At 33.7% G+C, this 24,470-nt stretch overlaps 1 protein-coding gene across 1 annotated transcript in view; it reads left to right on the plus strand.

Moving 5' to 3' along the window:
- Positions 1 to 24,470, plus strand: part of SATB2 (SATB homeobox 2) — a 214,180-nt gene that overhangs the window by 63,680 nt on the left and 126,030 nt on the right. Inside the window, exons 4-5 of the mRNA XM_074215380.1 lie at positions 20,190 to 20,316; positions 21,930 to 22,053. Of these exons, the coding sequence (XP_074071481.1) occupies positions 20,190 to 20,316; positions 21,930 to 22,053 (251 nt within the window). The remainder of the gene's footprint in view (positions 1 to 20,189; positions 20,317 to 21,929; positions 22,054 to 24,470) is intronic.

The raw sequence follows: 24,470 nt of genomic DNA on the forward strand, positions 1-24,470 counted from the left end.
TTGTTTCCAAGTGGCCTATGATATACTGTTTAATCATTTTAGATCACTTCTGAGGGGAAAGACCAGTGCTTGTCAAAAAATCTAAAATTGTTGTAAATTGATAATCTGTTTTGCCACTTTTCACTTAAATATGTTTTTGTTAAATGATGCTTCATTTGAATTTTAGAGAGTCTAATTTGATGATTATAATTATCTTATGATTGGGCTAAACTTGTCTCCTGAACAGTGTAGTTGTTAATGTACTTCATCTTCCCCAATTCAGGACCAGTCATTGAGGGAAGTGCCTAGTGCTCCTACTCCTGTGGAGAGATGCAGATATGACATTGGATCATGAAATAGCAACAATATTGTTTTGTTCCTTAAGGAGTTCATAGAACTGGGAATGAGAAGCATTAATATTCAATAACATTTTTAAAAACTTTTTTTTAACTGAGCCTAGTTTATATCATTTTAGATTTAAAAGAATGAAACTTAAGTTCAAGAATCAGTATATAGAGCACAGTTCCATTTTCTTTGTAGCTTTCAACTTTTTACTGATTCAAATTTGTCAGAAATGGATTAAATAGCTTAATAGGATGAAATAACATCTGTAGTATTGGGTGTTCACACCCTTTTAAGGAATCAGATTGGAAATTAAAATGTATGTATATACAGGTATCTGTAACACATGTGCAACACATTAATATATATTTACCTGTAAATATATGTACATATAAGATATTTATGTAGAGGTAATAAATTAATAAAGTCAAAGAAGTATCTAGATATGTTTCATCATTTTTGAATTTGGTACTATTTAAAAATGTGGGATGCAAGGTTTTATATAGCATTTCTATTTTTAACCCATTATGATTAAAATTATTTTGGTGAGAAATCTTGGCATTTTTTTTCCCTGTTCTCTCAATTAATCTTCTTAGAGTTCCATTCTATATTTTTTCCCTCTAAAAATTACTTTTCTTCAAAATTTTTTGTTAATTTGAATCTGTGCTCTCATCTATACTGTCTCTACTCCCACCCTGGCTTCTACTGAGTAATTTTTTTTCTATCCTCCATAAAAATGTCAGAAAACACATTTTTTTCTAAGAAAATTTCTTGAACTGATCATAGATACCTCCTTTCATTTTTGAATTGTTTAGACAGGAACTTCATTTCTGTGCAACTTTCCATAGACTTTATTTGCCAATACAGTCACCACTGATTTGTTTTTATATATGTATGTATTAGTATTAACATATGCATTCAATTTTATATATATATTTAATATTAATCATTATTACTCTCCATCATCTGCACCAATGTGGGATGTTTGAGATCAGAAACCCTTAGCAGAGAGAGTCCTGTTTCTATCTCTTTAAATTATTCTGGTCAGCAGTTATCATAATACTATCTATAAGTAATGACTAAGTATATAATACTTTAAAATTAAGCTTGTAAAATAATATTTTTCTCAATTTCTCATTGCATAATAGATTCATACAATGTTTGAGTTGGAAGACACTTTACTCATTGAGGAAAACTTTTTGCTTTGTGATTGACCTCATTGGTAATCTAGTAAAGCCAAAGTACTTATTTTTCAGAATGTTTTTAAATAAAGGAAATAAAGACAATTATAAAAGAAGTAAATTATATTAAAGTATAATTATCAAAAATATATATTTTAAAAAGTTGCCAGATCCCCTGGTTATGAACTTAAGGTTAATGCTACTGGTTTTACAGAAAGGAAAGGAAAGCAAGGTCAAAGTCATGAAGTGGTTCCTTTAAGGTGCTTTGGTGGCAGAGTGAACCTCCATGGGTTCTGACTGTAGTCAAAAACTCTTTTTATTCCCATACAATTTCTCTTTGGGATGTGATATAACATTATACTGTGATCTTGAGCATTCTGGTAAATGTTTTACAACCAACCAGCTCATGGAAAGGAGGAATTGTAAGCAAAACACGACTAGTTTAATTTCCATTATTAATATTTTCCACATCACAAATAAATATAAATAAACCTCTGATTTGTGGTATTTGTTAATTTCTCAAATGTAAATACAGAAAATTTAACAATTGAATTTCAAGAACAAGTTCCAACTGACTCCAGAAGACCCCTATATAATACTTACTAGACCATCTTTTCCTCAAATGTGTTCGTCTGTAATTAACTTTGTTTTCATAGAAAGTAGGAGAATTAAGTTAAAATTAATTTCCAGTTAACACCTTAAGAGCAGGAAAGGAGATATATTTCTTTTTGGAAGGAAGCCCTTGAATATTTATTACAATAATTTGATTTGCTGTGCATTCCTTTTTCTATTTTCTATTTTCTATTTTGGTGGTGTGTTATCACTATGTTAGCTAAACATCCATCTAGGAAGAGTGTTGGGGGAAAAAAGCATGAAACTAAAGGATTAAAGGAAAATGTATATGCCATCAACTCTCTGGCTCTCTCCCTCTGAGGTTTTATGTATGTTGTGCTTCAAGAACCAAATAAAAATGAGTTTAAAAATAAAAAAGATGAGGGCGGCTGCAATCTGCTCCATTTTATGCAGATTAGGTATGGCCCTCAGGCTCCTGTCAAGTTGCTAATATGGCCTTCAGATGGGCAGAGTCTGAGCCCATTCTCTTGTAAAATTTAATTTTACTTTTTAGGCATAAGTTACAGTGTAGTTTACTTCCTTCTTAATCACCAAGAGTCAAATTACACTTTGTGACAGGTTTCCTTGTTTGCAGGTGAGGGAGTTCAGAACCAGGCATATGGTACTCTACTGTTCATTGTCCTTTCTCTCCCCCTCCTCATCTCCCACTTTCTCCTGGATTACCGTTTAAAGAAAGATAGAATTTCTAGAAATCAGTGTCTGGGGGACCTCCATTGTCACTGTGTCTACTTGTGAGGGAATTTATTCCCAAGTTCATATGCAAAATGCTATTTTTTTGTTTATTTTGCCCAAACATTGGACTTTGTGTATCTTGAGATTACAGATCAAGAATGTGAGCATTTGAGTTTTTTGTTTCTGGTAATTATTTTGCTGGATCATTCTAATGGTTGCTCTGGATAATATGCAGGGTAGAATAGGTGATACATTAGATACCCTGCAACCTAAGAAATGAGAGGGGAAAATAAGTAGGTAATTATTAGCCATGATCTTATGACTGTAAAAATATTAAATATAGATATGAGCATGATTATTTTATAGATAGAAAGGAAAGGTAGTTAAGTGCTGTAATGGATATGTACATATAATTGAAGTTCAGGAGACCTGGGTTCAAATTCTGATTTAGGTGATCTCAACTGGGCAATTTACTTAATCTCCCTTAGCCTGAGTCTCCTCATTTATAAATGAGGATATTAATACCACCTACCTTATAGGTTTGTTGAAAGGACTGAATAACATAGCACATGTAATTCTTTGCAAAACTTAAAGGGTTATATTAAATGCTGTTTTATTATATTTTATTATATTAATTATATTATATTATGTTGTTATGTTATGCTATGTTATGTTATATTGTTACTATGTATGATAAAGATGAGTATTTATTGCTAATTTCCTTAAGCATTTATAAAGCACCTACTATTGTTCCAACACTGCACTAATTTCTGGGAATACAAATGGGTGAAGACAAAGCAAAAATAAAGAAGCTGAAAAGTAGGAAGGGAAGGAAGGCAAGAAGGGGAGACTTAAGGCAAGATGAATCCAGAGGAACATGACTGGTAGAAAATGAAGAAATGAGTGATCTGGGCACCCCACTGAAGTAGAAATGTGGGGAGAAATTTTTTACTCCCAGCCCTCCAATGAGAGGGAACCTGTGGGTAAAGCTGAGATGTATGTTCCAGGACTAACATGATCCTGAAGGATGTAGAAGTTCCTGAGGCACCCCAGAAAAAGTACAGATGAGTGAGAAATGAAGATCAGGTCCCATCATCCTAAGAACTACAAATGTAGTTTGGATCTATCTCCAGACATTGGGCCAACAAAGTAGAATGATAAACAAAGACTTAAGATGTGAAGTCGGTCATCTAAATCCAGCCCAGACTAGAAGCAGAAAATATAGCATGGCCAATGTCTCTTTTGAATAAAGGCTAAATTTAATTTCTGTTGCATATGTATCCATATTACCAGGGAAAGTACCACGTCTCGAGTTTTCACACCCTGGCATGGTTAGAGAGGAATCCTAGAGAGAAGTAACTATGAATGTTTTATAAAAATTTCCTTCACAAGTTCTCAAGATAATGACTTCAAAAATCTATTTTGTGTGAGAATAGAAAGCTTGTTTCTTTTAACATTAAACATATTTAATCTCTGTTGTCCTGGAAAAGATAAAAATGTAGATCAAATTAACAACATAGGTATTTTCAGAATTGTTTAATGACCAGACTAAAAAACTTGTGATTTATGAGTATTAGTCAACCTGAGGAGAGTCTGGCTGTGACTCAGTTTTGTTTGGAATGTTTGTTCCTGATTTAGAAGAAGACATAAGTGGCATCTTTATCAAATTTATGATAAGCTGGTATTAGAATGACAGCAGATATATTGGATGTCAGAATTGAAATCTGAAAAGACTTCAACTTTACTCTTTCTACTTTTCTTTTTCTCTATTTCTTCCACCTCCATCACCCACTGTGCCTGGTTCACACACCTTATGGATTAGTTATCCCTTTGTGTTCACTCGGCCATTGATTTCCCTTTGAGGAAAGTTGAGAATTTTTAACCTTGCTTTCAGTTTTCTTCATAATTTGGTGAGAAAATTAATTTTTCTCACATTATTTCCTTTTTCTCAGATGACCTGCAGTATTGATGGTCCTCCTTCTGCTTTCCCAGTTATGTGGCTTTTTTCCCCATGCTTTTCCCTTTACCTGAACATCGCTCTATCTACTTCTCTATCTTTTAAATTCCTAGCTAAATCCTACTAAAAATGACATATCCTCCAGGAAGACTTCTCTGATCACCTAAATCAGTAATGAACTCTCTCCTCTCTTAGAGTGTAAGTTCTTAAAAGCTTTATTAAAGTTATTTTTATATTTCTCATATCTCCCCATTGGAGCTAAACTCAGTGAGGACGGGACTATTTTATCCATATAGCTACTTCAGGACTTAGCATACTACTCTGCATACCCATATTAGTGATTAATGCATACTGAAATAAACCTATTAAAATAAAATTTAGAAAGGATAAATATAAAGTCCTATATGTGGTTTCAAATTGGAAGCAACATGGTATAGTACAAAGTATTTTGAACCTTCAATCAAGAGAGACCTGAGAATTATTTATGATATTTAAAAATATGTGAGCACAGGGTAAGCCACAACAACTCTGTGCCTCAGTTTCTTCATTTACAAAATGGACAATATGGCATCTGTGTGGTAACTACCTATATGCAGAGATGTTTTAAGACAGTGCATTTGAAATACCTTATGAATACTAAGGAATTTATCAGCAATTTTCAAGTAGTCAATGCAAATTAAAGAACCTAGAGCAGCATGATATAGTAATCCAAAGTAATCTTAGGCTACATCCATTAGAACTATACTGCCCAGGATTTTAGGCCTGTAATATTTGACTTCTGTCAGATCACTTCTTGAATGTTTTAGTTCTGGGAGTCACATCTTAGTGAAGGCTTGATAATTTGGAGCATGATCAAAGAGATAAAGGGGTCTCAAAAGCATGCTATGTAATGAGCAGTTGTAGTAAATAGGGGTTTAGACTCAAAATAATGTCCTTGTGATAGCTAGAAGAAGGATTTTACTTGCTTTGCTTGGATTAAATGACAAAAGGAGGACTATGGATTTTAAAATCCCAGGGAAACAGATTTAAAATCCATATGAGCAAGAAATTCTTAGGGAGTAGAACTTTCCACAAACAGAATGGTTTGCTTTGGGAGATAGGGGTTCTACACTGGATATCTTTAAACAGGGAAAGGGTGACCATTATTGGAAACACTGTAGATGGGATTTCTATCTGCTCAGGAATTACCCATGAGAAGCTTTCTTGTTATTCTGTAATTCCTCTCCATACCTCCTTCGAAAAAAAAAGTAAAGTGATATAGTAGAAATATATTTGGTTTCTTGAAGGATTCTTATAAAAAGTTATTTCAGAGAAGGATATGTACCCGCATTCTTTTACTACCTAATTTAAAATGGAATTTGGCAAAATAATAGGCATTAAAATTATGTGATAATGACATTTTAAAAATTTAGATCCTTTTTTTGTTGAAAGGATGTGTCTAGAAAATTATGTTTTCCACTGATTATTTGTGCTAGTTTGAAATACAATCAACTTTGAAAGGCATAACAAATTACTGAATATTCTTAGTTCTTTTAACTGACTTAGATTGTATAGTATATTAGAAAGTTTTGCTTAATCAGAATTGGAAATGCATTTGTTCATTTACAAAATTTGCCCAGGGCATCTTAATCTTAAATGTTATTTGGGGCAGGGGGAAATGGAGGATCACATAGCTGTTTTGTCATAGTGCATATTTGATGGACTGGTTATAAAATTTTCACAACAGTAAAACAATACTGAAATAGCTACACTTGAGGATGAGAAGGAAGATACATAAATCTTTTTTACATAACCAATTTAATATTTTCCATCATTATATAAGACAGCATAAATATAGGTATCTCAATTCATTCAGTTTATGTCAAATGTAGTCCCCACCCTTGACCTTTTTTGCAAGTGAATATTTTTCTATCTCCACCAATAATTTGGTTAAAACATGTGTAAAGTGTTTGTTTTTTTAAAATATTTGATGGAAATAATTTTCACAGCTAATGTTTCTGATAAAGGGCTCATTTATAAAATATATAAACTGTGTCTAAGTGATAAATGGTCAAAAGATATGAACAGGTAGTTTTCAGATAAAGAAATTAAAAACTATTTATAGTCATATGAAAAAATACTCCAAATCATTTTTGATTAGAGAAATGCAAATCAAAACATCTCTGAGACACCACTTTACACCCATCAGAATGGCTAAAATGACCAAAAAGGGAAAGGTTTAATGTTGGAGAGGATGTGGGAAAACTGGGACACTAATACACTGTTAGTGGAGTTGTGAACTGATCCAACCATTCTAGCAGCAATTTGGAACTTTGCCTAAATGGTAATAAAACTATGTATACCCTTTGACCTGGCAATACCACTACTGGATCTGAATCCCAAAGAGAGCATATAAAGGGAAAAAGACTCACATATACAAAAATATAGCAGCTCTTTTTGTTATGGCAAAGAATTGGAAATTGAGGGGCTACTCATCAATTGGGAAATCACTGAATAAATTATAGTATGTGAAGTTTATGGAATTCTCTTGTTCTGCAAGAAATCATGAGCCACCAGACTTTAGGAAAGCCTGGAAAGACATACATGAACTGATGGTGAGAAAAGTGAGCAGAACTAATGTACACATTAATAGTAAGATTGTGAGATGATTAACTATTGATGATTATAGCTCCTTTCAGCAATTCAGTGACCATGGATAATTCTGAGACACCTGTTATGGAAAATTCCATTCACATCTAGAGGAAAAAAAACAGGGAGTCTGAATGCAAAGCAAAACATGCTATGTTAATTTTTAAAAATTTCTTTCTCATGTTTTTCCCCCCTTTAGTTCTAATTCCTCTTTAATAACATGACTAATGATTGTACATGTACAACCTAATAAAATAATAAAGAGCATTGGGAATGGAAAGATCTGTGACAGAAACTTTTATAAAATTTGATTTTTCTAATTGTCTATGTCTGAACATACATAGTCTCTATCCTTTTAGAAGACCTATGGGGAAAAAATGACAGCTGTTTTATATAGAATTTGCAATGAAACATCATTCATGGTGTTAGTTTTATTTTGGAATTAAATCAAGACTCTAGGGGTTAAAGATAAAGACATAAGGTAACAGATTCCTTTGGGAGTTGGGAGCAGGAGTCTTTTTCCAACTCTGTCTCTTAGGGATCAGAATACGTTATCTTCTGACACCACTCTGCTCCCTTTTTAAAGCTCTGAGGAAATGTAAACTTAAAGGCTGAGGAAGGGGTCCCAATATGTCACTTTTAAATAAGATTTATAGTAATTCTTTATAGTAATTTATAGTAATTAGTACTTCTAGTTATTGTAATAATTGTGAATTGTTGCTTCCTTGTGAATTGTTGCTTCCTTATGAAGTGTCTAAGACTAAAGGGCTGTGGTAGACCACATTCACTGAATGCATAATTTAGATAATAGATTTAAAGCTGCAAGTGATCTTAGAAACCATTTACATTGTTATCCCACCTAAGCTTCTTAAGTGTATTATCAAGGGGTGAAAAATCAATGGATTTCTATTAAGAGGGGCATTCTGTTTTTGCTTGAATAAACCAATGTTCATTCATCTTGATGAAATTGAATACAGAAGAATCTTTTTAAAAGTTCCTTTTCTAATTTTTGTTCCTTCCCACTGTGTCCCACAAATATAGCTAGATGAAAGACATTTCTACCCAGAACCTGTCCATTTACCAGATTTATAGACATAGCTACTTCATTCATTTCATTATCAATAGAAGCAGAAAGTTGTTCTGGTCATAGTTCACCACTCCTAATGGTTGTATAGCTCCCCCCACCCAAGTTTAAAAGTCTCTTCAGAACAGATGTGTTACTTACTTTATAATTAACATAAGAAAGTAGTAAACTAAAATTTTGTATTCATTCCTATAAATTTAATTTGTTAAGGGCCTAACAGGCCAGTTAGGTGGCACAGTGAATAGCATATCAGGCCTGGAGTCAGGAAAACTCATCTTCCTGAGTGCAAATCTGGCCTTAGACACACTTAGTATCTGTGACCCTGGACATGTCACTTAATCCTATTGGCCTCAGTTTCCTTATCTTTAAAATGAATTGGAGAAGGAAATGGCAAACTACTTCAGTATATTTGTCAGGAAAACCTCAAATGGGGTCTCAAAGTGTTGGCCATGACTGAATAACAACAGGGATCTACAGGACCTTTGTCCTTTTAGGGAGAATGTTTACTCAACAGAACAATGCATTAAAAAACTCTAAACTCTGATTTGAGTAACAATGACATTTTGACTTGCTTGGTAGTCCATTGAATGTTGCTTCTCTCAATTAATTGGCACATAATCAACTCCTATGAATTCAGAATTTTTTTAGTATTTTTTAAAAATTTAAATATAAACCCATCTCAACAAAAAAGCTGGCTGCATGCCATTTTTTGGGGGGGGATGTAATTGAATGAAAGAAAAAATCAATATTCCAAATGAATAGTGACATTACTTCTCTTATTTTTGAAAGCTTGACATGGTTTTTTTTAATAATGATAAACAAGTCCCTGGAGATGAGGTACATATTTTTCTTGATATTTTGTTAAGCCACTTCACATTTTAGTGACATAATTGTTTCAGCAGGTATCTTGAAGTAATATAGTGGCCAATGAATGAAATTCGTGTTTTTCTCTAACTTAATAAAAGTGACTTTTCACCTTTTATTGATTTGTTTTGATTTGCTTTTCAATCTTTACTTACAACTCATTTACATTGCTTTTTAGTTTATTAAGAAAATTTTGCTAAACATAGGTGGATGTCATATCATGTCACAGACATAACCACCTGATTTGTTTTTAGTTAGCCACCACAGACTGACTATTCTAGTAGCTAATAATCTAAAATAAATAATAAATAGTTTTTGCAAGTTTGCTGATTCATAAAACACTGTCATTCATAATTTTTATCTACTTTATAACTTTTTATCTTTTTAACCTTTTTTCATGCCACTTCATCTGTGGACTTAAAATAACTTATACCTCTCTACTCCTGGAAAATAAGAATCTCAGATTTAGACATGCACAATTTTCCTATTCTTTCTGCTTACTTTGAATAGTAGCATCATGGAACTTTTCAAAAGACATAATTGTTGTGGCAAATTATCATGGAACCCAAACAGTGGCTCTGTGATTTTCTCAACTTCTTCATCTCATGCAGATGTAAGAGAACACAATTTATCAACTTTGGAGTCTTCCAGATCATCTTCAGGTGTTAGAAATAAGCATCATGAGAATAGGGCAAATGACCTTTTATTTTTGTGGCAAGTACATAGCCAATTATGCCTCAAAAATCTAGATAGGTCATCAAAGGTCTCTGTCAGATGTGAGGCTATGTGTCTGTGGAGACAAACCTGAGAGAATCACTTAGGGCACAGAAGTTTGTTAACATATTGCAGTTTTAATCAATGCAGAGAAAGATATTGATGTCTGTAAAGTTAGACCTTGAGCCATTCATTGGTGTGGTTCAAAAGAAGTCATACACTTGGTTCTTACACAAAGAAAAGCACTGTGCTAGATGGAAGAAAATTGATAATTAAACTGGGCATGGTCTTTGCTCTTATTGAGTTTAAGGTCAAGAGGACCTGTTTATCTTCTCCCTTTAGAGCTTATATAATAGGAGAGAGATGAATTTTGAAGCTTCATGCAAATATGCATATATATTTTTGAATATGAAATAAAGAAAAATGCTTCATAGTCAAGACTCATGTTTGATAGAGGAAGAGATAGAAAAAGACAAAAGTATACCAAAAGAAGCTAGAATTTGGGAATTTGTAGATATTGACAATTAAGCAGAGGCAATTTTTCTGTTGTCCTAGAGTTGGAAGTGATCTTAAGAAGACTTCTAGGCTAGTCACTTGTAACCAAAAAGCTTGAGTAAAACAAGCAGAATGACATATTAAAATCTAAACAAGTAATTGCTCATCCCTTCAACCTAAAGGAGAAACTACCATCTGTTATACATTCTGAAAGGTTTGGCATTTTTAAGGTTTTTTTTTATTCATTTAATGTCTTGAATATTCCCACAAAAGAATTGAGAAAATAGGATAGGAAAATGTGAATAAGGACATATTATTATTTTAAATACATTAGAACCTCTACAGTAAAAGAACTCCTTTTTTCCAGGATGTTTTTAAGGGACCCCCTTTTGTTGGGAAACTCCAAAAGAAAAACTTTGGCATTTTGTACTTGTTACTACTGCATTGGCCTCTTGGTAATACAGATTCTCAACAAATTACTGTGAAATTAGTTGAGTTGAAAATGAACAAAATATATAGATTATATTAAGTGACTTTTCCCCCTTTATGTCCATTGGCAGCAGTTTAACATTCAGCATGTCATTAATGGTAGAGTCTGTTACCTTACCTTATGGAAATAGAAAACAATGTATACCAGGAGAAGGAATGGAATGTATAAGTTGCAGTGGACAGTGTTCACAATAGTGGTGGGCACAATGATTGGGTGTCTTCCAAGCACTAAGTTACTAAAGAAAATACTGTTGGAAAGCTTTAGCCATTGGCAGAAGGAATACATGTAATTGGCATAAAGAAATGAAAAGCAACTGTATTTTTAAAATTCCATTGATAGCTCTTAGCCTCTGAGAACACTGGTATAATTTGAATTATGAATGGCATCTGCTAAAATGCAGTGTAGTATGTTTGTCACTTAAACCTTTTGCTATAATTTTGATTACTGAAAATATTTAGTTTAATGATTTCTGTGGAAAATAATGATGGAAAATCCTTTGTGTCAATATATTTTTCAATATGGTAGGAAAACAAAATCATCTTTTCCCTTTCCCTTGCAAAAATTAGTCCTTTAGCTTAAAACTTGTGTCAGATATTCATTTTAGGACATAAAACATATGCTCGAGGAGATATCTTTTTACCCTGTGGTAATAGATTGATGAATAAAATTTTGGAAAGAATAGAACTTAAGTAATTTTGTGCAAGGTTATAGTCTTCATTTGTTATATTCCATTTTAAACAACAATCTTATGAAATAAATAAGTGAGCATCAACCATGTTTTTTTCATATCCTGGCCAATATTTTGGCTGTTTTTCAAAAGAATTGGAATTTTGAAAATTAAATAAAGGTTTCTGAAATACCAACTTCAGAAAGTTTTATTTAATTTGGGAAATTCTGTCCTTTTTTCAATAGGTTCTTTATTAATTTAGTCTTGTTACTTAGTGCTTATATTAAATAATCTAATAAACGTCAGGGTTATAACATAACGTTTCCCAAATGTGAAGCAGCATCTATTACATGAGACAAAATCTTTACATGGTAAGATGGAAAAAGCATGTATAGAGTTACAGGCACCAAAATGGTACTGTATGTATGTATATATATGTGTGTGTGTGTGTGTGTGTGTGTGTGTGTGTGTGTACATACACTTACACATATATGCACAATACATATATCTAATTATATATATTTATATATGTATATACACATCTATATACATATATAAATATATATAATTAGAAGACTTTAGATTAGATTCAGGCAAGAAGTAATCAACCCTAAAAATATATGAAAACTTGATTGTGAAGCTATATGTCATCACTATTTTTATCATGACAGTTTTAAAATTTGGTCTTTAGCTTCATTACCTTCATGACCTTTTGAATGGTCATTTCCCTTGCAGTGAGAGAGGATCTAGGGTTAAAGAAATAAAAAAAAAACAAGTGCTCTTATCAGGACAGAAAGATTATTATACACAGGGAAAGAAAAGCCCTTAAACACTTAGCTATTCTGCCCATGTCATTGCCTTCAAATTGTTTGGCTTCCCTTTGTGAATAATTCCTCAAGTGGTACACATACAGTTGTCTGCTGGGACAAGATATTATTCATTCAAAAGGTGTGGGTGTACTTGTTGATTTTAGATAATGTTTCCATAACAATAAAATCTCATAATTTATTCCTGCTTGTCTCTGAATTATTTATTAGCATATAGAGTTTGGTGGATTTTTTTGTTGTTTTAAACATGGGATCAGGAGTATTGTTGCTTATTCACCAATATGTCAATGTGCAGCCTCCCTTAAAATGTTGTCATGGGTTTCATTCATTGGCATTTGTAAAGTTCCTGGAATCATATATAAAACACTGAAGAGTGTTATTTCATTGTCCATCTATGTCCACACCAATATAGGCCATTTAGAATATATTGAGCCCTGAGAATTAACCTAGAGCGTACTGAAGAGTCTGGTTAATTATAAAAAGTAGTATTAAAATGGAAAATATGTGTACTCAGAAAATACTCTATTGTTACTACTTTCTCTTTCTTCCTTGAGAAGACATTCCCAACACTGCTTTAACAATAATAACTACAAATTATGCCTTTGTGCTTCTATGGTTTGATGATATACTACAGTCAGGCCACAGGTTAGAAACACAGGCTGAGTTATTATATACTGCTGGGTAGTGATTTCCTGTGAACTGATTTATGGATAAATAATTCTATGTTCTTATTATATAGGACAGACAGTTTTTAATTTCTTTAACAAAGCACAGCTGAACAACAGAAAATTATGTGCTCCAGCATAGGGACAAGACCACTCTGAAGAGGATAAACAGATGCAATCAGTGTCACAAGGGCCTACCCATCATACAAGGGGCCTCATCAGCAGTTGGTGTATTGTGGAAATAATGCAGTGAACTGGGAGCCCCTAGGCTTAGTTATTCTGAGACCAGAGTTTTTATTGACAGGCATTTGTAGAGATCTTTACCAGGGAGTTATGAAATATATAACACCGGCTTTTGGATATTTATGCCACTGTTTCATTTCCCTGGGCTAAGTTTTCATTGTGCTATTAAAATCAGTGTTAAAATGCACCTGGATTATAGGGAAATTATTTGTAAAATGACATTTTTACACAGTAACAAGAAATATTATTAATAGCTACCCTTATTGGTCTGTATATCTTTAACTTGAAAAATAGTCCTGTGGGTTTTGTTTTGAGATAGTTATTCTGTCTGTGATCATTTTCTGCTAGTCAATCCATTTATATACCTTTTTTTTAAACTAACTGGTACATGCTTCATATACAGAAGGGGTATTTATTACCTTTCTGTCATAGGTGATAGAAGAAAGTTTCCAGGGTAAATGGTTAAAAAGTGGGGAGATGGAACTTAAAATTCCCTAAGGTCTCTTTCAGTACTAAAATTCTAATTCTAACCTAATTTTTTCCCATTTTTAAAAAGAGGAATGATAACATATCTAGGGATTATGAGGAACACATTAAATATGTAGTATAGGAAAGCATGTTAAAGAAAAAAGTAAATGCAATATAGAAATATTTGAAGGGAAAAATGCAAAACACATAAAACTCAAAAATATTGATATGTTACTCTCTCATTTTCTATGTCAGTCAAGTCAAGGGCCCAAGTGAACAGAACAGGTACTAAGCAGTACTCTATTTTGTGAACTATCTTCTAGCTCCTAATTTGAAGAGAATAATTGTTGTTCAGGTAAAAAGGGAGAATAGAAAATGAAAAATAATAGTAACACTTTTTAAATGAAGTTTAGTGTGCTTTATTGAGCATTGACTCTTGATTTAGAGGTCCTGTATTTTTTTTTAAGTTTTTTTTTTTAGCAAGGCAGTGGGGTTAAATGACTTGCCCAAGGACACACAGCTAGGTGATTATTATGTGTCTGAGACTGGATTTGAACTCAGGTCCTCCTGACTCAAGGGCCAATGCTCTATCTGCTGCACCACCTAGCTGCTCGAGGTCCTGTATTTCAATCCTACTTCTCATACTTATCACCTTGGCCAGGTCAACTTCCTCCATTACAAGTACTTGACTAAAATCATCCAAAATCCTTTCCAACTCTGGATCTGTTTGCTGTCTGTGATCCTAAAGGTTGTTTTGCCAATGACTTCAGCACTTATAGCACATGATATAGCACATGCTCTCTATAACTAATGAAAAGAACTTTAATTCAACTGAAAATTGGCTGCTTTTCCTCCAAAGCAGAGCTTTAGTAAGATATATCAGGCAGGAAGTTCAACATTATACAGAGTTTTAAGTGAGTTCCTAAAAGCAAAAAAAAAAAAAAAAGCAAACAAACCCCAAACCCTCAAGTTTAATAATTTGTAATAGTTATTATTTTTCAAAGCAAACACTATGTTTACATGTATGTATTTGCCTATAGTATAGTGAAAAGAGCATTAAGATAGGAATTAGAAATCCCAAATGTCAACTCTGTTTCTAATGTATGTGACCTTAACCAAATGGTTTTACTTCTCTGGGCATCAATTTTCTCATCTGAAAATTAGAAATATTGGAGTAGATAATCTAAGTTTTCTTCCAGTGACAACTTTGTATAAGTATTTTGGTGATGTAGTTAGTAGAAGTAAATTACTCAATTAGATGGCATGTTCCTTGAGAGCACAGACTGAATTTATTGATTTTAATGTCTTACAATCACGTCTTGCAAAACAGTATATTGAATGGATGCATGAATGCAATTGGCCAGACTTCTTTTTAGATTATTGTTTTTTGCTTGGAGTCATTATGTTTTAAAAGTTCAATTCTCTAGGACAAAATTATCTATTTATATCTCCACATAAATATACATATGTATGTATATGTACTTATATGTCTATATGTATATAAGGTACTTCCTTATATATGTGCATCTATATATATATATACATATAAACATATCAAAATTCCTTGAAAAATGTTAAAACAGCATAAAATAAAAGTTACAAAGGCACAGAAAAAATTCTTGAGGATGGGGAGCATATTTTCTTTTTTCCCCCTACAAAACCTTAGAACAGCATCACATATAATGGACAGCATCACATATAATGGACACTCAATAAATAATTGAATATATAATATTTCCTGGATAATAAAAGCCCTTTTTACCTCTTGTTTAAATTAAATGTGGATTTTAATTCTTCCTTAGTAAGTAGTATTAATTAAAAAATCCTCAAAATGCTAATTAATTTTTAAAGTTTAAAATGAGCCTATTATTAATATGTTTGCATATCGGAGGTTGATTATGATAAAAGTATAGCCATTTAGTCTAATATTTCGTTTCTTGGAGTAAAAATCACTCAAATAAGTCACCATGTAATTGACAGATATTTAAGATTGATTTAATACTTGATTTTTTGAAATTTTTGTCTGAACATAAACAATTTTAATTTATGAAGTATTAAAGTGTTTAAAAACAATTTTGTATGAACTTCAGCTCCCCACCTGAATTCTGTAATATGGAATCAAAGATTTCAAACAGTACCTATCCACCTGTCATAGTACCCAGCACACAGGTACTCAGTAAATATTTAATGATGCTGATAAAATTCCTGTTAGAAACAATAAAGTTGATCCAAGGAGCTTTGTTTATGTGTGAACTATTAACAATTTGAAAGGTTATACTTCTTAAGTATCTCTTCATAAACATAGATTATTATCATTCCCTTGTTTAGTCAAAGTAACTAAGAGAATGATGGTACTTTTATTAGAAATAAGGAAGTCACCAGGTAAACTTGATCTGGAGTGGTGGATGATGAGTTCAGTTTTGAAAGTGTATAATTGGAGGAGCTAGCAAAACATTCAGGGGGACATATCTATTTGTCAGCTGGGAATGTGTGAATAGGGTTCAGGAATGAAGTCAGGATCTTTCTGACTTATGAGTCCTTCTACAGAGGCTAGCCAATGAAGTGTAGAATTCGATGTGGAATAAGAAAAGATGGATGAGGAGGTTGGAATCTTAGGGCATGCCAGTGTTTAGAGGATAGGAGGTGAAGGAAGAGTAAAAGATGAAGGAAAAAAAAAAGAGCACTCAGGAAGGTAGAGGATTAGCAATGATAATACAATGCCACGTTAAGTTTTAAGGAAGGAAAGTCAAAGAGGGTATAAAGATAAAAGATTGAAGTATTTGAATCTTTGTAGAAGAGCAATTAGACTTATTTTGCTTGTCCCTTTAGGGCAGAATGAGGAGAAAATGGAATTTTTCAAGTGACAAATCAGACTTGATGAAAAATATACAGACACACACAAACTTTAAAGCTGCATGAAAGTGAAATGACTGATGCAGGAGGTAATGCATTTTTTTCATCAGTGGTCATCAGGGAGATGACCACTTAATAGGTGTAGTGTATTCGTATTCAGTTATGGTTTGGACTAGATTTCATCTCAATTCCTTTTCCAGTCTTAGGTCCCATGTCCCAGGGACAGAGAGAAGGCTTTTGAATGTGGTTCCAGTGAAATGATTGGTAATGGCCTTTGAGAGGTTGTTTCAGTAGTAGAATGAATAGAAGTTGGCTTATATAGGGAACAATAGAGGAAATGGAGAACAAGGAGTAGAAATATGAATGAAGCTCTTTTTAAGGTTTGGTGATGGAAAGTTATGAAAGAGAAAAGGTGGTAGTTTAATATGTGGAAGGACTGCAGAAAGAAATTTTTTTAAAAAAAGCTTACAATAGCAGAAACTTGAGCATGTTAGGAGACAGAAGACAAAGGAGTAGTGAAGAGAGAAAGATTGAAATTGTTGAAAACAGAGAAAATAATTGAGGTTGGAATTTTTGTTGTACTTTCTTAAAGATGCCAACAGGTCCTTGAAAGATGAATGAATGAATGAATTAAGGAGGAATAGGTACTGAATCTGAATCTATAAAAGTTCTTAAGTAAACATCTTTTGAAAGACTTTATTAATTTCTCAGATCAAAATTTAACAAGTATTCCAAATAGTATGTTAAGTTTATGCAGTAGAAGGAGAATTCTAAAATGTAACTATATAAATGGATTTGCACACTTTGTTGAGATAAAAGCATTCAGGAAAAAAGATCTGTTCAAATAAGTAAAGCAAACTGGACAATATCACTGCATTGATCTAAGATCCTCTGCCTATTAACTCTAAAACCAAGGCTCCTAATCACTATGCAGGTAGATGCAATATGGTATGGGAGAAAATGCACACACCTTGTGAAGTTGCTTGAGAAAATAACATGCATCAACAGTTTACTTCCAAGATGTACAGAACCTGAGGTAGGTTTTCCATGTGACAGCAATAAGTTTTGTAACACCTGTTTGCATATGTGTGTGTGTGTCCTTATGAAGATAGGTAGGGAATCAATCAAAGTAAAAATCAACATTTCTTGTAAGGCAATTTGTGTATTATTTCTCATAGAGTTTGGTTTTTAAAATGTAGAGGATCATTTCCAGTGTGGAATTCATTCTTAGTAACTGAAATAACCTTTGCAAAAACAAACAGAAAAAGAAATAACCTTTGTAATAATCCCTCCCTTTCTTCTTCTCTCACTCCAATACTGTCAGCAGCATATATATTTGAAGATGAAATTCTCTTGTTTTGTGCTGTCTGTAATTGAATGGAAAAAAAGACCTTTTAAATGGGATCAATTTAAATGCATCTTTATGGACTATCTGTGTGATGCATCTAACATTAGGAAAAAAAATTTAAAATTGAGGAGTGGTTTTAAAAATAGGTATGTATGTATGTATTCTTTGAAATGTTTTGTGTTATTTTTTGGGGGGACCTTGTTTTTGACTTTGAGATAGCTTATAAAAAATAAAATCAACTAAACCACATCTCACTGTGTCACCGGCTGGTGGACTCTTGATGTTCACTTCTTGGCTGATATATGTTGTATGCTATGCACTTTTCATTGTCATGGGAGAGAATGTTAAGAAAACTATCCCCACAAGAAAAACAGCTTCTCTTGGCAAGGGAAATATGACTTAAGGAGCCAGAACTGGAGACATACGGCGATATGAATGAGATCTGTGTTACTTTGCTGGATCTGAGTCCAGGCACTATTTATATTGCAGCATATTCAGCACCAGATTGTTAAATCTTAATACTGAAACAGTGCATCATTTTAATATTTTTGTTCTGTTTATTCCCTGTTTTCAAGCATTATGTCAAGCATTACACATTCATTTATTCAATCTTGGACAGGCCCTACCCTTTCCAGAAAGTTCATTTCCTATTACTGCAATATTGCCTAGTAGCTTGATATTTATGTGATGGGGTTTTCTTTTAAATCTATCAGGTGCCCTTTATCTTTGCTAATGAAAACTTAGGTGTAGTAGTTTGTAGCTACATTTATAATAGCATCACTTTTGACATTAAGCTATTTGGTTGGGCTGTTTCTAATTTATCAATAAAACTTAACTGTAGCATAGACTAGTTTCTAATAAAATTCTAACCATTAGATTGATAATTCATATAAATTACAAAAAGCTGCTATGTCTTTAACTTCATCAGTACTGCATGGGTCCCAGCCACCATGAGTTGACCTATACAGTATCATCTTAACAATGATCTCACTTATTCTTATTTCCCTTTAAGAGTAACCCCCACCCCAAACTTTAGGACTCTCATAAATGTAATCTGTAATAAGGGTTTCTAAATGGGAGGAGGGAAGGGGAAAGGAAGGGAAACAATATTTATTAAGCATCTACTATTAAGTATCACATACACTTTACAAATGTTATCTCATTTGATCTGATTTGATAATGTTAAATAACATACTTAGAGACAATGGAAGAGACCTTGGAGGTCATCTAGACTAATCTTCTCATTTTTTTCCAAATGAGGAAACAGGTTCATGGAGATTAAATGCTTGCTCATGATTGGTCACACAGATAGGCAGTGGCAGAGCTGGGCTTCAAATTCAGGGCCTCTGACTACAGATCCAGTTTTTGCCCATGTACCATATTATTTCTTCTGTTGTATGTTTATAGTCTTCTTTAGGAAACACACAGAGAAAGGGTGCTATTGTCACTACAAAAAGCTGGGGTATAAAAAGGAACTTGAAGGCAACTCTGCTATTTTTTGATCTGTGGTCAAGTATTGTGCTGCTGCTTTGTGCCAAGGAAAGCAAACCCTCTGGCTGGTGAAATACAGATCTGGAAGTGAACTCTAACTACTTCATCAATTCCAAATGCTATTCTCACTGGGAATCACACCACAGTCAGGATGTAACTGTGTGCTAAGCCCACACACAGGAATTTTTCTTGTTCAATTCAAAACCAAATCTTGTATTTACTTAAGTTGCATTTTTTTTTGTCTGTGAAATCAGTAGTCTAGAATATTTAGTGTTGGTCTTAAGTTAGAATATAAAGACTTTTGGGAAGGGCAGGAAGGAATTTTATTTTTTAATATCTTTTTGATTTTCTAAGCAATTAAAGAAACAGGGAAAAACCTTACAAACCATGATTGCAAACCTCATCTTTTTTCCTTACTTTCCTGTAGAGGTAGGCTTAGTTGTCAGGAAGAAAGAAATTGCTTATTGCTCTGTGATATAAAAATATCTTTGAATTAGTCCTTGAATGCTGTCTGTTGTATGACTTCTGTAACATTGAAAAGATTTAATAAATAGCACATAAATGTTTATCTTTTTCTTTCCTGCTCAGGAATAATCAAACTAGGGAGGTGGAATCCTCTCCCCCTCAGTTATGTGACTGATGCACCAGATGCGACAGTAGCCGACATGCTACAAGACGTCTATCATGTTGTGACATTGAAAATCCAATTACAAAGGTGGGTGTCTCTGAACATCTGTCCTTTCCTATTCTCTGAGCTGCTCTGTCTATCATAGCATTTCTACAGAGATTAGCACATCCTGTCTTCATTAATTTCAGGGCTTTTGATGAAATGAAAAGGAAAATTGAAGGGAAGAGGGTGTTTTATCAAGCATCTTTACAGTTTTCATTCCAACTGTTTTATATTTTGTTTTCTGAAGCACTGAAGTGGGAACCTGAAGGAAGCTTGATCAATCATTAAAGATCTTTAGCCCTGAAAGGGAACTTCCACAACCTCTAATTTAATGGGTCCTCCAGGCCTGATTAAATGCTTAGCACATTGTATTTGAAAAATAAACATCACTGCTTTTCCCAGGATTTGAATTTTGAAGGGGCTGGACTGCATTTTTATGATATGCTTAGGATTACTACCTAAGAGCTTAAAACTTTTTCCCTTGTCTATGATGGACTTTCCAGAGAGGAGGAAATTTTTTTCCTCATTTGAACTGGAAATTACTACTTCTTTTTTGATATTTTTGAACAATTATGCAGCTAAACTGAATTCTGTATTTTGTCATGTTGCCTTAGTGCCATATCTTTTAAGCAGATCCTTCCTTTTCCCTTCCAGGATATTTCAGGTAGTATCATCCTCAGTAATATCACTTGCCATTTACTAATTGGGTTTTTTTTGTTTGTTTATTTTTTTTTTTGGTCCCATTAGCATGGGAGTTTTAAATTGGGTTCATAAAAAGCAGTGGCATAGTGGAATGAGTGCTGACTTTGGAATTGAGAGATGTGAACACTACTACTCTTTGCTCTACTACTCTTTGCTCTACCATTTGCTAGATGTGACCTTAGGTGAGTCACAGACACCTCTTTAAGCCTCAGTTTCCTTAATCTATGAATGGAGGTCCGTATTATTTGGATAATTTTCTTAAGATGAGATATTGTAAGGCATATGTTCTGCAACTTCAATCATCAAATAAATGCCAGTTGTTATTTAGTAGGCTCCCCTACTAACATAGGCTTAGCATCTCTGCTCTTTTGTAGGAATGTTCTAATGTTACTTACTGGAACAGCCAACCTGTGAATATGCAACTAGCTTCTTCAAATTGTACTGGGGGTTGGGGTGGGTAAGAACTTAAGGTTTTCTGTAAACTTTCTTACAGTGCATTCAGTAATTTAAGATGACAAAAATCATGTTCCATATGTTTAGGCTCATATTACCAACCCACTTTTCATCTCCAGATTAATTAAAATATCTTTTCCCTCCTCCTTTCCCTCTACCCCCCTACCCCAAAAATTGCATTGCCTCATGTCTAAAGTGACTGCCTTTCCCAAGCATTTGTGTGGCCTTATTTAAACAGACCGCACTGGGCTCCATCAAACCCCAGAGGAAGCAACTTTGTACACATGTTACATCATTTAAGTAGGAATGGATCCCATTCTTGGCATAGAGAGTCTCTCTCATATTCCCAGCAAGGTCATTTCCTAACAACAGTTCACCTTGAAGGAAAAATCTAAGTCCAGGAGGGACTCTCTAAAAGTTCATTGGTCTTTTGTTAAGAGAGCGCAAAGTCCTTGTGTAGGAGATATTTCCATTTCATTCATTCTTCCCCTTGTGTTTTTCAGTTGTTCAAAGTTAGAAGATCTGCCAGCAGAGCAATGGAACCATGCCACAGTCCGCAATGCCTTAAAGGAGCTGCTCAAAGAGATGAATCAGAGCACGTTAGCCAAAGAATGCCCGCTCTCCCAGGTCAGTTTTGCAAGTTGTTGCTCTGAGCAATATCTATATCTACATCTATATCTATTTTATATATATATGTATATATGCATGTGTGTGTGTGTGTGTGTGTGTGTGTGTGTGTGTGTGTGTGTGTGTATCTTAAACTTTTCCTAGTGGGCAGATATAAACTTTTCTACTTTAAAGTTCTACAGATAACTTCAGATTTTGTGACTAATTCTTCCTATGAAAATATACAAATATCTATTGTTCAGTTGTTTCAGTCATGACGCTCTGTGTCTCCATTTAGGATTTTCATGGCAAAGATGTTGGAATGGTTTTCATTTCCTTCTCCAACTCATATGATAGATAAAGGAACTGAGGCAAACAAGATTAAGTCACTTTCCCAGGGTTGCATGGTCAGTAAATGTAGGGATTCAGATATGAACTCAAGTTTTACTGAATTCAGATCCAGTGCTCCATTCACCGTGTCACCCAGCTGCTTAATTTTTATTGAATTAATTGTCTAACTCCTGCTATTTCTGCTGCAGTTTTTTCTTAAATCTATACATAATACATACATACACACATACCTATATAAACATATGAATGGTTAGTTAATATTGTGGGGAGAGAGGAGGGAAAGAACACCTTTCTCATTTTCATAGTCTACCCTTGCACTAGACAACATTTTTCTATCATTGCTCAAGTTGGGTGCAGGTGAAACTGGGAACACATTGTTATTATGTTCACACAATTAGAAAACCAAATTTGATATTCTATTTCCTAATGAAATTTTTAGAACTTGATTTACCCAATGAATTAGGTCCATTGGAGTCATTCTGGCATGGGGGAGCTTAGCTCAGAATCCTAGGACCTAATTTTCAATCCTGCCTCTGAAGTTTATGACCTCTGTGTCCTTAGACAAATTGTTTCACTTCTCTAGGTCTCAATTAACTCGTCTGTAAAATGAATGTATTTAACTATATGGTCCCTGGGGTCCCTTCCAGCTCTGGAGTTATGATAATATAAGCTCTAGGGTTTAAGAATTGAAGGAAGGGGTCAGCTAGGGGGTGTTGTGATTAGAGCATTTCAGGGTCAAATATGGTCTCAGATACTAGCTGTGTGACCCTAGGCACTTAACCCCAATTGCTCCCCCCACAAAAAAACAGATCAAAAGAAAAAGAATTGAAGGGAGCCTGAGAAACCTGCTTATGTCATAGGAAAAATATCCTGATTCTGAAGACCCATAGATGTTGATTCAATATATTACACGTGTGTCCTAAAGTTAATTTTAAAATCTGGATCCTTTGAGGTAGAATATGCTTACCCCATATGCTATATGGGAAAGCCATCATAATGTAAAGTTGTTCCCCCTTTCTCAAATGTCTGGAAGGAGCCTCAGGGATTGTCTGACAGTCTAAAAGCCTGTATTCATAGTTTTTTTCCCCTTTCACATATATGTTTGCTTATCATCATGACAAAATAAATATTGAAAGTCATTGTAACAACTGGGACCAGACAACAAATACATTTGGGCTCAATTTTCAATTGTTTCCTAAATATCAGTTTTTTTGGTATGGGTATAGGAAATTGCAATCATAAAATATGTTGTTCCTTGTCTAAGCTAGGGAAGTGCTTTCCACTTGTCTCCCAAATGAAAGAGAGCTTTCTTTGATTGGATGTGGGCAAGTACCTGAACTGCTTACAAATGAATCAGTTTTTAAGGCAGAACACTCAGAACATATAAAAATTTTAGTACAGACCTTGACTTCAGTTGTCATGAATGTACCTATGTCTAATGTCCATTTAGCTTCAACAATGTTTTGGAAATGAGATAAATATTGGGGACAATGATTTAATGGTACCAAACCACACACTTTTATTTAAAACAGAGAATTCAGTCACATTAACACAATCAATTGATTTTGACTCTTGTTTTGCTTGATTTTAGTGTATACTCATTATCTGATTATCTGGTGCTTGGAGCTGATTGACACATGTGGTAAAACCACAGGGACAGCTCTTTAAAAAGCAGACTGATAACATTGTAAATGCATTACAGAAATTTTATCACCTATCTAGCCACCTTGAACACTCTCTTTAGCTTTTCAAAGTTCCATGGCTCATCCAGAATCTAGGAGGTGGAACTATGCTTCAGTTTATTCAACCATAAAATGCTATAGAAAGCTTTTATTGAGCCCTGGAAGGAAAAAGACTAAATATTTGAATCAGTAACTTTATGTAGTTACAACCTTTGTCAAGGGAAGAAAGAAAATTGGTTGAGTTATGCAAGGAAGGACAGGTACACCTTTATATAAAATTATCATGACCCACAGTCTTCAATAACATAACTAATACATATGTGGTTTTCAACTATATTGTTCTTCAGCCAAAACATAGTAATCAGCCCAGCTTGAATGTTTGATCTTTATTTATTTTATAACCCA

This window comes from Macrotis lagotis, chromosome 1 (assembly GCF_037893015.1).
Source record: "Macrotis lagotis isolate mMagLag1 chromosome 1, bilby.v1.9.chrom.fasta, whole genome shotgun sequence".
Classification (NCBI taxonomy): domain Eukaryota; kingdom Metazoa; phylum Chordata; class Mammalia; order Peramelemorphia; family Peramelidae; genus Macrotis; species Macrotis lagotis.